The 13,598-nt window shown below is 34.2% G+C and overlaps 1 protein-coding gene across 7 annotated transcripts in view; it reads right to left on the reverse strand.

The window, feature by feature from the left end:
* Positions 1-13,598, reverse strand: part of LOC128676850 (neurexin 1-like) — a 157,362-nt gene that overhangs the window by 21,692 nt on the left and 122,072 nt on the right. For all 7 annotated transcript variants that reach the window (XM_053757246.2, XM_053757245.2, XM_053757243.2 and 4 more), the window contains exons 6-10: positions 9,343-9,492; positions 8,234-8,394; positions 5,320-5,346; positions 1,329-1,487; positions 829-981 (exon numbers count right to left, since the gene is read on the reverse strand). In XM_053757246.2, the coding sequence (XP_053613221.1) occupies positions 829-981; positions 1,329-1,487; positions 5,320-5,346; positions 8,234-8,394; positions 9,343-9,492 (650 nt within the window). The remainder of the gene's footprint in view (positions 1-828; positions 982-1,328; positions 1,488-5,319; positions 5,347-8,233; positions 8,395-9,342; positions 9,493-13,598) is intronic.

The raw sequence follows: 13,598 nt of genomic DNA on the forward strand, positions 1-13,598 counted from the left end.
TAGACCAAACCGCTCGACTCAAATCGAATAACCCATTCGGTCTAATCATGGCCCAAACCGGACACTCGGCTAAATTGAAGAGTCCGCTACTTCAAGAGTACTTAGTATTACCGAATGACGTTTAAAGTCCGTCGGGTGGCCAGCGATTTCCAACCGGACGAATTGGAATGTCCGGCCACGGAAGTGCTCTTAGATTTGCTGATAGACTCCTCAATTCAGTTGGTTAGTAGATTTTTGAAGCGAGGACCCCATTGTTTTTAATTGGTGCTTAGTTTTTGTGACGGGTCTGGACGGCCATTGTGGTAGATACTTTCGTCTTCGGTGTAATAAATCGATTGAGGTTCTGTTGGATGTTGGGAAGGGTGGAAATAAACAAGTATTTAGCAAAAACAAATGTTGTATACCAGTTTCTTGGTATAAAACTTGATGGGAAACTTTTATCCATGTTATTGCCAGGTTAAAATGTTTTTGACAATATTATTATTGTAACGTTTGATAGTATTACTTGAGACGCTGTGAAAGTCATCAAATTGATTCAAATTTTGGCTCCCAATTGCCATGTAAAGAGGTAGTCAAATGTTAGTAATTATTATAATCTATTTAAGTACATATTTAGCCCCTAGTACCATCACTACAAAGTAAACGAAATCGCGCGCCGCGTCTGTCGCTTTCTCTTTTTTAACCATGCAACGGATTTTGATGTAATTTTTTACCTCACTTTAGACGATTTATTAAAAAAATGTACATTATCAAAAGTTGACTCATTTTACTTAAGCAAATTGTATTTTTGAAAAGATAAAAAATATTTAAGTCTGGTGCAAAACTTACCAAATGCGCGTCCCTGGTGGTAAAAGTGACAGGATCAGCTGAATCCACAGCTGTGCAGGCGTAGTCCAGCCTCCCGGTGACAGTGATCAACTTGCTGCCAGTTCGCGCCAGGTCTATGAGGTTTAATCTCAGGGTGTCCGCTGAGAACTCCACCTGGTCAACGAGATATTTTCTTCAATAACTCTAAAATGTTACTTTAAACGTAAGCAAAGATTACAATGCTAGTTTTTGTGAGAAGACTTTCTTTCGAAACAATGAATGTGTCGGGACATTTTATCTTCTTCAAACAACCGATAAATTTAGTGCAGATAGTTGAAATTAAATGGGTTTAAATATATTTATTTCTCATAAAGAATTACATAATTCACTTGGTATGAGAACATTACGAGACGGTATGAGAAATTATTAAGTTTCCCATATCTAAAATTATATACAACAGGCGCATACGGTAAATACTTATAAAGAAATACTTTTAAAGATTAATATGTAGGAAATTTTACCTTCTTCAAGCAGCCGATGAAGTTGGTATGTACTCTAGCCCCAGGTAACGCCCTGGCGTTGAGAGACCCGCCCACGTGCGCCCGCGAACTGGCGAGCATTGTGAATGAGCCGGCCACGTGCGAATGCTCCAGGTAGACATCGTCCACAACTGCAGATACCTGTAGAGTGAGGAAGTTTCAAATCTGGCTTCACCAGAATACATTGCAGCTATCTTTTGTTTTTTCTCTCTTTATTTTGGTACCAAACAGTCATCTATACTATTATTATGAAGAGGTAATTAATGGTTTGTGAGTTTGTGAGTTTGTATATTTGAGGTGGGTAATCTCCGAAAATAGCGAACCGATTTCAAAAATTATTTCACCATTAGAAAGGTACATTATCCAAGATTGCTATAGGCTATATTTTATCTTAAAATTCTCATATTAATATAAAGAGGTAAGCGTTTGTGAATTTGTATGTTTGAGGCGGGTAATCTACGAGACTACTGAACCGATTTCAAAAATTCTTTTTTTCACCATTAGAAAGGTACTCCAAGATTGTTATAGGCTATATTTTATCTCAAAATTCCCATGGGAGCGAAGCCCCGGGCAAATATAATAACTAGCTTTATATCAAAGTCTAATCATTTATTCAGAAATAATTCCTATACGAGCACTTTGTCACGTCATATTCTAAGTTAAATGTGATTTCTCAAATCTGTAATCGTTTAGCAATTCAGAACGAGAAGAAATGTCAAGAGAAATCTTTCAGTTTGTTCCCGTTCCACACATATTTTTATTTTCTAAACCAACAACTAGCTCCAGCAAGTTTCGCACTACAAAATCGTAAGCTTTAAAGAGTTTTGCAATGATTGTTTTGTACGAAAATGATGAACATGAAATATCCGATATTTGGCGATAAGCTCGATGGACAACTACCTACATTAGTAATAATAAAGTATTCGATAATTCCTCCACAAATCATCAACACACGCCACAACACATGCTCAGCCAAATGAGGGACCCGGGTGAAGTTGTAGCAGCACCGTTTGTAAACTTCAGTCATAACACACAAGTTTTTTGATATCGCCCGCGCCGTTCATGTCCGTTCTTCTTTGATATATTGGAGAAACTAGTCGTTTAGTGTTATTATGAGCAGCAATAATATAGGTTCTATGTGTTCCCGCGTATGAATAGAACCACTCCATATCCTCTCGTGGATTTGAACATGGGGACTTAGGTAGCTGAATGGCAACAATAGTTGGCTGTTTTAAAACGGCAGCCAAACGGATCTCTGGCTTTGACGCATACAGCCAAGAATTTACGCTTATGAGGGAGACAGATCATAAGTACTATCTATTGCTTCGTAGATTAAAATGTCTTATTAGACAAATTATCAAAAATTAATATATATATATATATTAATATCCTTTCCTGATCTTTACATATATAATATTTAAGGATCAGGAAAGGAAATATAGTCTTCTACCGCGTCTTTTTGTTCTTGTCTGATAAAATCAAAAACTGCTGTACGATTTATTATACGGTTTTAACCAATAGAAAGTGTGATTCCTGGTGAAGGGTTAGATATATAAAATTATTAAGTATTTACTGTTACTAATATGAGTATGTTCGGAAGAAAATACTCATATTAGTAACGAAATTACTGGAAAGTAATTTCGATTGAAATTCTTACGAATACCTCTATGAATTTATCAATTAAAAACAACATCTTTAATTTCTATTGTGTAAGTTTTGACGTCAATAAGTGATGTATATCATCCTAAATTGAATAAAGAATTTTGAATTTGAATTTGTCACAAACATCTAAAACGTAAAAACAGGGTCTATGATTGTCCCCAAGATAATGAGGCTAATAATTAACCGCCTTCTAATTGGACGAGAATATCATTCATACTGTCCAAACAGAGTTTTTATTGGTGCAAATAAAAAAATATATATGGACCAATGAATATTCATTTCTAAAGAGAATTATGCGCAAAATCTCGTTATGTTTTTACAGCCTTTTGTATCAAACATTATTTTAAATAAGCTTTGAATTATTATCACATGTTGCTACAGGATTCTTTCAGATATCATTTTGTATTTTATTCTATTTAATATTTATAAGAGAGAGATCAAAAGTAACCGAAACTCGTGCGTGTGTAAACAGAATATGATTAGTAGGAAGCGACGGAGATTGCCAGCTCCACAAACCAAATATTGTAGACAGCGATAGAATTAATAGATTAAAATAAAAGTAGATTTTATTTAAAACGCTACGAATATACACATAATGCTTTATCTTGACAGGGATTATATATAGCATATAGTGTGGCGTGTGGTATCGTCATAGAATAGAACCACTCCATATCCTCCCGCGGATGTCGTACGAGGCGACTAAGGGACACAGCCTAGGAAGGTGATAGTCAACAATAGCATTCCCAAGAATGGTTGACGTCAGGCAGGCGGCCGGTTGTAAAACCACAGCCCTAAAAAATTTAAGGATACTCCATATCCTCCCGCGGATGTTGTACGAGGCGACTAAGGGACATACATAGTCTAGGAAGGTGATAGGCTAACAATAGCATTCCCAAGAAGGGTTGATGTCAAGCAGGCGGCCGGTTGTAAAACCACAGCCCTAAAAAATTTAAGGATTTTTTTTTATCCTGACCCCGGGCTTCGCGGCTTCACAACCCCGAATGCAACCGGAAACAAGCAGAGATGAAAGTTAGAGAATCTTTGTCATATACAGATTTTAATTTATAACTACGGAACCCTAAAAAAAGAGGAGCATACACGTATTTCATTTCGCTCCATCTCCGTCCGTTTACAGTCCAATCGTCACGTTATTTTTGTTCATGTTCCCACGCACATTCTGTCCTTTTCATTTGAATTGCTTGCTGTCAGTTAAAATAAAAACTCCAATAACAAAAACAATCCTACATTTATTCTGGAACATGAGAAAATCCATTTTGAATGCTGAAAATCGTGTGGCGTGGACCGAATTTAAATACAAATTGATATTAACTTTTAGAACCTATGTTTAATTTCTTTCAACTTTTCAAGGTCTTGTTTTTTGCAAATATTTTTTCTTTCTTTATTTCCTTTCATATAACACGTACAACTTCAGCCTAAATACGAGTATTTTACCATAAAATGGATGTATAAAAGAATAATCTTTGAATATGAAAAATATTGAACACAAAATGATTTTCAATTGAAGCGGCGCGCGGCTCGGCGCGAGCGCGAATTTGCAATCGAATTGTGAAAGTCATATTAATTTATATTCTAGAGCATTCTATTGTGCTGTGTCCTATTGTAGACTCATTCATAGCTTCCTACGTGAACAGGCCTCAGTTATTATCAGTTTTAATTGCAATTTTCTATTTGGGAAACTTTAATTTGATTGATGAAAGAAATATGGTTCACTTGAGCGAGTTCCTTTTCATTTTTTTTTTTTGTTACAACCTTGGAAGTTAGACCATTCCGGCAGTGATTTATTGCTTTGTAGATATTACCGTAATTTCGAGGAGAATATTTACACAAATGTAATTACCCACTATCTTATAAATCGTTCTAAAATTGTTTTAAATTAACTCGCATCATTTGGAAAGTTTAATGAGTTGTATTCTATAATAACTGTAACTACCTACGTCCAGCTGTGGCCTTCGCGTGGCAGATGTGATAATAACAATGATGATTTGGGATCTTTAGATAAAAATATTTCTTAAATTAATGTTATTTACTACATCCATAGTAATAATATAAACAGAAAAGGTTTATATGTTTGTTTGTTACCAATAAACTCAAGAACTCACTCTACTGGATAAATTTTAATAAAATTTGGCACAGATAGGAGTAACAAAGGCTACATTTTATTAACAGCGCACGAAGTCAGATGCAGAGAACCATTTTGATTTTGAATAAAGTAAATTATGTCTATAGCCATCAAAATTATAAAGTAAAAAGAAATCCAATCGGTAGAAAAAAAAATTGTCGATATACTTACCCTGCAAAAACTCGTATGTGGTGTGATCTGTAACAATGCAAGTATTTTTTATGAAAAAACTATCTTCGGCGAAATCAATTTTAGTGCACACTTTAAATATTTAACAAGGACTAGACATGTTGGTGAGGCATAACGATATCCCTAAGGTCAGAATTAAGACTTTTCCGATTTATGTATAATCTAACAATCTATCGCGACGGTACAAATTTGCTTAGTGTTGTTAGTCCGTCAGTGTTGTTCATTTCATTTGGTTTCATCGACAGAGTAATAGATGAAACTAATTACAAATAACTAGTTTTTCGCCGCGAACTTCGACCTCGCGAACACAATAAATTTTCATGAGTTTTTACAAAATTGCGAATATTTCACAAACGAGTTAACCTATTTTGATGCCGCACGAACTTAAAAATTATATTGACAGATCCTATATAACTTTGAATGTTCATCAAAATCAGACCAATGGTTCGAAAGTTATCGCGTTACATACATACATGCATACATACGTACAAAAAAAATATTTTTGCTCCAAATTGACTTGTAGAAAATTAAAAAGATCTCGTAGTGAAAGAAGTGGGCACTTCTATTAATAGGAAATCTTTAAGTTAATAATAATAATTTGAGGGGTAAAGATAAATATTTAGGAAAAAAACATCTAAAAGAGAAATAAGGAGATTCCTCGAGGCTCACGCTTAGATAAACAATTGTCCTTTCCGTATGTTACGCTATCTCCAAATTATGAAGGTTTATTTATATTTGCTTATTTATTTAATTTTATTAAACATAATATGAATTGCGGATAAAAGCCGTGTGTTTTTATATCAGCCAACAGAATTATAAAAGAAAAATACATGCCTAAAAAACTCCATTTTGTATGTTACACTGGTCTGGGAGCGGAAGAAAAATATAGAATTGTAATAATAACATGTCGCGAGTCTACTGGAAGAAATTTCTATAGAAACCATTAAGAAAGCAAAGTTTTACTTAAACAAGCGTGTTTAAGTAAAACTTTGCGTTTAAGATTATTTAAAGTCTATTGGACTGAATCAAAAATCATTTTTCTCAACTTTTTCTTCCAAACAGGAAAAATGAAAAACGGAAATTACATAATATCCAATCGCTCACTTTGAATTTGGAATGAATTGACTGACGACCTCGGTGGCGCAGTGGTAAGGTTCTTGCCACTGAACCGAGAGGTCCCGGGTTCGATTCCCGGTCGGGTCATGATGGAAAATGGTCTTTTTCTGATTGGCCCGTGTCTTGGATGTTTATCTATATTTGTTATATAGTATCGTTGAGTTAGTATCCCATAACACAAGTCTTGAACTTGGGGCTAGCTCAATCTGTGTGATTTGTCCTAGTAAAAAAAAATATTGACTCCGATTTCTGTTTAGTCCCTAAAAATCAACCTTGGAACCCCACGACAGTGTGTAAACCAGTAAACGTTCTCTGAAACGCTGATGACTTTCAGTTCTGACCATGGAATGGAACTAATTACCTTAGGTGTACCTGGCGTCAGGTGTACCTGGCGTCCGACTCTCATGCAATCGAAGTTTACCTCGTAAATTTTCTCCATTTTTTTTTAGAAGATTTTAAGCAAATTTATAAACAAAAAAGTTCGATCGATCGATGGTGTTGAAAATGGTCAAAACTTCGATTTAAAGAATCGGGCTCCCGGGTTTGATATTTTTTTATGAAAATATGAAACAAAAAAAAAAACTATTTTTTGCAGACATGAGATTAAATTTCTTTTATTCCGAAACACATTTCGAATTCATTAGTTGTTTTTATAATTTCAGAGTTTATGTTTTATAATCTTCAGACATTATAGTATTCACACTAATATAATAAATGTAAAGAATGAAAGTTTGTGAGTATGTTTGTTACTTTTTCACCTTCATATGGCTGAGCCGATTTTTATGATTCGGTATTAAGATATTGATACCTTAGATTTAACACATGGTTATCCTGGCATGGTACTTATCCTGTAAATATGCGGTTTCCGTAGGATTCGGTAAACAAGTCTGACGGTCAATGGCGCTACTCTGCATAAAAGCACTATTTTTTAATAATCACGCGGGAAAAACACTTCTTTATAAGTATAATAGCATGATCCTGTGCGACCTGGCAACACTAGTTCTCGTATAAAAAGACAACATGACATATCTACAGATTATATATATTTATTCACATTTCTGTGGCTCAGACCATTAGCTGTATTGATTGTGGTTCCGCGTATTACCCTAATGGAGCTGCAGGTTTGCCAACTGTGTATGTGGAACTTTTTTAACTCCCTTCGTGAATGAGGAATGTTATAAGATTCAGGTGCATCGTGATTCTTAAATTAATGCACAGCAACTAGCTGTTTATAATAAATAGTCCAGTCAAGTCGACACGAAGAAGTACGGCTCACTCTAAGGGTAGGTTGCACCAGTCAACTTTGACATCAACTGTTACTAACTATAACTTTACGTTTTTCTGCGCAGGTTAAATTGGGTCCTTGCTTGTAGGTCCAATGGAGACAAATACAGAAATGAGTAAAACCACAGATAGATCTGTGAGCGAAAGAGTTGTCCGTACTTGGAATTGAATCTAGAACCTCTAGATAGTGAACAGACGTTGTGACCACTCTACATTCATTTTTAATAAAATAATACAATTTTCATAACACACAAAAAAATTTTAAAAAAATCTATAGTAATTAATTTTTTGACCCATAAGATAAACGCTTCGAAATAAATTTAAAAAATTTACAATTTTACGATTCAAAACGTAATCAGCTCATACCTAAGGCGGCGATTCTCGTGCAGTACGACATAATCTCGAATACGATAAAATATCGCATAAGCAATATCGAACAAAAATATCACTGAAATCTCTATTGGTCGTAAAAGTGCTGGCCTTAATCCCAACGTACTTCCTGAACCCTCCTGTGGACGGTGAGCTTGTGCCACTGATGGTCATCAAAGCGAGTCTTCACAGGCTTGATATGGATCTCTTGCTTCCCGTTCCCGAGCCCCATGGTCAGTGAGACTCCTCCGTCCCTCACAGCCAGGTTCAGGTAGTCAGATTCGTGACCTGGAGCAAAATAATAAATTAGTAATATATATAACTCTGGCGGCAGAATGGCGGGCAAAAATATGGTACACTAGCTTTTGACCGCAGCTTCGTCTTCCTGAATTTATCTGCGAAAGCGGAACGGACGATTTTCATACAAATTTTACACCCCCATTATGGCCATTTGGGGATTGATTTTTGAAAAAAAAATTAGTCTATGTTTGAACGTGGGTCTTTAACTACATGTATACCAAATTTCATCAAAATTGCTTGTTTAGCTGTAAAAGCGGAACAGACAGACAGGCTTTCGCGCATTTAAAATATTAGTATGGATATAACGCTCTTGAAATACATATGAGAAAAATGCATAACTCAAATTAATGTAACATTTGTATTTAATGACATGCTATGATGGTTAAAAAATCAATAAAGTACCTATATCAATTAACTTTATATGAATTTATTTATATCCTCGTGTTATCGTTTATACTCATTCATTCACCTGATGAATGATAGCCTAGCTTTGATCTAATATATCGTATTGATTTGTTACGAGAACATGAGAAAATCATTAATCTCTGTGTGTGTAATGTATTATCATTAATTCAGCTTAGCCTATTTCAAATCAAACTAATGTCAGTTTCCTTTGAAGTAGGCAACGTTTCTTATAATGTTTCTAAGGATTTTGGTCGCTAAAATTATTGAGAGAAATTCCATCAGTTCACGAGAGAACTCAAGATTCCAACTATGACGAATCTCTATTGTATCAGATATGGATTTACTCCCAATTTACGATCAAAATATTCTGTAATGAGCCGAAACTTTACATTAGACAAAAAAGTAAGCACTCAAATCGTGGCTATAAACACTGCTGTTCACGAGTTGATGCATCAGCTATATCAAAGTCCGACCACATAAAAGGGAACTTTTCAACAGACAAAAAAAGTGTACACTCAAAATAATACATACCAGTGTAAAACAGCAATCCATTAGGCTGTCTCGTCTTGAAGTATAAGGAGATTGCGTCCTGCGTGCTTACTATAGGCTCCCCCCCTGTCTGCGTCAGGTCGTACGACAGGAATTCTGCGCCTCGAAATGTCGCCTCCGATGGGGCTTTGTCTGTAACAAGAGAAAAATAAATGTCATATCAGTAGCCTTTAGGCGATTTTTCATAACAGAAATAACAAAAAAAATATTGTTTTATACGATACTTGATTTTGTCTTATTTTTAGCAAAATGTAATTTGTAAATTATTTTTATAGTTGACGATTTCAAAACAATTATTTGTATTTATGTTATTTAAAAGCTAATAAAAATTTATCTATACAATGAAAATATGTTGGCTCTTAAAACACAATAAAAAATAATTACGTCTTAATAGTTTTCAAATTTATTTTAACATTACATAGACATAAAAACAATGGTCATTGCGACAAGTTAAATCATAATTTATGTTATATTTCAAGCCCAAACTCTAAACACTAACTTTACAAATGCAATGTCATCCAAAACATGACATGAACTTTGAATTCTAGTCTAGACGGTGGCGTATAAAGATTTATTTTATGAATTATTATTATTCTCACTCTATAAAATTTACTTTCAAAACTTTATTTTACTGCCCCAAAGTTTTCGTACTTTTCCATTTGTTAATTAATACAGTTTGTTGTACTATTCTAGATCTGTATCTTGATCTGCCGGCTGTACACTATCGCGGAAAAGTCACACAAATTTTGCGGGTTTCGGCGTATATCGCTGGTTTTTCATTGTGGTAAATAAAATCACTCATAATAAACTACGCAACGTGCAATAATCATGCATTCGCATCGATATCAGGTATTCGAGTATCAGTATAGTGGTTATTAGTTCGATTAAAGGAAACAACAATTTTTGAGTAGAAATATTTCGGTGTGTGGTTCATTTACTCAACTAGAAGCCTTCAGTCGACTGAGTCAGTTTTATAGATTCACAATTACTTTAGGTGGCAATGTATGTACAATGTGAAAACAAAATATAACCCATCAAAAATAAAATTGTAATACAATTTTGTACAGATTGTGAATAATAACGCTTGCTAGCTCGGTGAATATCTTCAGTGGTCTAGATCAAAGTTTTTTATTTAAGTTGGAAGTTTTAAAATCAAAAACGCTGATACAGTACAATAGTACTAATAAGTTAATAAACTTATCTTCATTCTTAAGACGTATTTTACAATGTGATCTTTCATATTGTAAACAATAAAGATAAGTTTACAAGGATAGCTTCTCAAAATATATGTTCAATCGGTAACTTTGCAATTTGATAAGATTTTCCAAAAAACCTTAATCAATGAAAATTTATAAGTATTTATTGATATCCTCGTATTATTGATTATACTTATTCATTCACCTAATTAATGACCTAACTTTGATCTGATATATTGTATTGATTTGTTACGAAAACGTATGACAAAATCATTAATTATATTCTCACACAAGACGTTATTCTTGATATATCAAGAATCACAATTGCGATCATTTTGTTTCATATGCGTAATTTTTATCTAATACTAGCTTTTGCTCGCGGCTTCGCCTGCGTTAATTTTCAGGGATGAAAGGTACCCTATGTCCTTTTCCATACTTTAAACTACATGCATTTAAAATATCGCATTCTAATAATTCATAATTTCGAGAATATCGAGCTTTAGTAGATAGAGCGTGAAGAGGCAACAAACAAACTATTTATTTTGCATTTGCAAACCCATTTTAACATCAAAATTATACTATATGAAATTATACTTATATTTGTCTCAAAAAGCAACAAAGAACTTGCTGCTAAATATTGATAAATTATATTGTAAAACTCTGTCTGTTTCTCGCTGTATGTTGCAGTAGCAACAATCCAATTGCTTTTAATTGGAGTCAAATCGATAAACCGTTAATCGTCGGTTTAGACGTCTCGACGTTGTACAGTCGAATGCACATAAACCTATCCAATTTTAATGTATATTAGTAGTGTAACATACATTAAAATAAAACCTCCTCCTTTTTTGAAGTCAGTTAAAAATTACTAGTACCATATAGTAGTACCTAACTATATAAGATTGTTCACTGCAATTTGAAGAACTAGGCACACTGTTTTACAGTACACAAGACAGAAAGGAAAAACACGTTATTTTATCAAACCTTTGACAAAATAGACTCGCTCAAAAACAATATTAAAACCTAGTTGTTCGCCATAACTTCCCCAATTTGTTTTATTCAAAGAGCTTTAGTTTTAATAACTTTCTTTGAAAACTCGACTTCTGTCAATACAAGAATCGGAGATTGTTTGCGACCATAAATAGATTTACGCCCAGAATTTGCCCAGTTTCTTCCCTAAAAATCGGGCGTAGACCCAACCGAGAGATGGGTTTGCGCTGGTCTATTTGGAAAGGAACTGGACGTAAACCCACTGTTGAAGACTAAAGTTAAAGTCGCTTTGTACTTATTGAAGTCGAATAATCGGATTGTGACAACAAAAGTACTTTCTAAATAAAAATAATTTTCAGAAATATTCTTTTTTAAGAAGCTAGTAAATTGAAAATTCAAAACTTAGGAGTTGTGTTTGTGGTCCAATAACAGTGGTCAAGCAATTTTGGGATGCTAAGTCATATGATGGGTAACCAAATATTTTGTTACGTCGAACTTGAAAAGTGGAGTCGTCGCCGTCGAGCCAAACATTTACTGGATGGATACCGTTGAATTTAAATAAGTTCAAATTCAAATTCAAAATTCTTTATTCAATTTAGGATGATATACATCAATTATTGACGTCAAAAAATTACTTAAACTAAGTCTACTGCCGGCTTCCAAAGCGCAGGTGAAGAAGAAGCGGCGCAACAAACTTCACCCGAGCCTTTTCTCCAAGGATGTCAATTAACAAATATAGGTCTTATACATATATTAAAAATTAGGACGAATTTGCATCATTATTAAAAAATATCAAAATTTGAACGAATAAATAAAATAAAAGTTGTATTTCCAATAAAATTATTGAAAATTATCACACAAAAAAATATATAAATAAAAAGCGAAATGTACTTTTGTATACAATCATGTTTCGTACGTAATAATGTCATAAATCAATTACATATGTTATGAGGATACTGCACCATGCTTGGGCCAAACATTATTGTCGTTCACATAATCGTCAGACTTGTAATATGCCGTTTTACAAAGTACTTCTTTTATATAATTTCTAAATTTTTAGTAGATGGGTAGGGCAGGCTTCCCTAAGGTTGTCTTCAAAAATGGCGTGCATTCATTCAGGGCCGGCAACGCTCGTGTGACACCCCTGTTGTTGCAGACTCCATAGGCTGCGGTGACCACTTTCTATCAGGTGTCCGCATATCTGTTTACTTGCTTAGTAGTATAAAAATAATAATGTAAACTGGAATATATTACTCATCTCCCGTATCAAAATCAGGCGTATCTTATTGCAGTATTTGTAATACGCATGTCTGTATACACGCTCAAATTACTACTATAATTCATAGTCATTAAATCTTTCATATATTATGTCACGATTAAAGAAAGAGTACTTACCGACACTGAAGTGTTTTGGCACTAGAACTTGGCGAAGCGTGAGTTGCGCCAAGTCTATGCACTTTTAATCGCCTGCACCTGGCTTGGAATTGATTAATAGACCCGACTTGGCGCAGTTTTTCTTTACAAAAACTTTGCTAAGCACCTCAGTTCCTTAATTAATTTTCTTGGTAGAGATTAAAATTGTAAGGGAATTATTTAGTTTTTTTTTTTCTATACTATACTTAGACAAATTAGTAATAAAGACGGTAATAGTTTAAGTTCTGTCAGAAGCTTTTAGACGACCAGAGTTTATAATGACACAATGGATAATAAATATTGTGTAGTGAAAAGAAAAAAAAAGTTTATACATTTCATATCATATTTGACGACCTCGGTGGCGCAGTGGTAAAGTGCTTGCCTCTGAACCGAGAGGTCCCGGGTTCGGTCCACGGCTGGGTCATGATGAAAAATGATCTTTTCTGATTGGCCCGGGTCTTGGATGTTTATCTTTATATGTATTTGTTATAATATATAGTATCGTTGAGTTAGTATCCCATAACACAAGCCTCGAACTTACTTTGGGGCTAGCTCAATCTATGTGATTTGTCAGAATATATTTTTTTATTAGTTAAAACTACTCAACGAATTTACTTGAAATTTGTCGCTACTTTTCAAGAC

Source organism: Plodia interpunctella, chromosome 17 (genome assembly GCF_027563975.2).
Source record: "Plodia interpunctella isolate USDA-ARS_2022_Savannah chromosome 17, ilPloInte3.2, whole genome shotgun sequence".
NCBI classification, from domain to species: Eukaryota; Metazoa; Arthropoda; class Insecta; order Lepidoptera; family Pyralidae; genus Plodia; species Plodia interpunctella.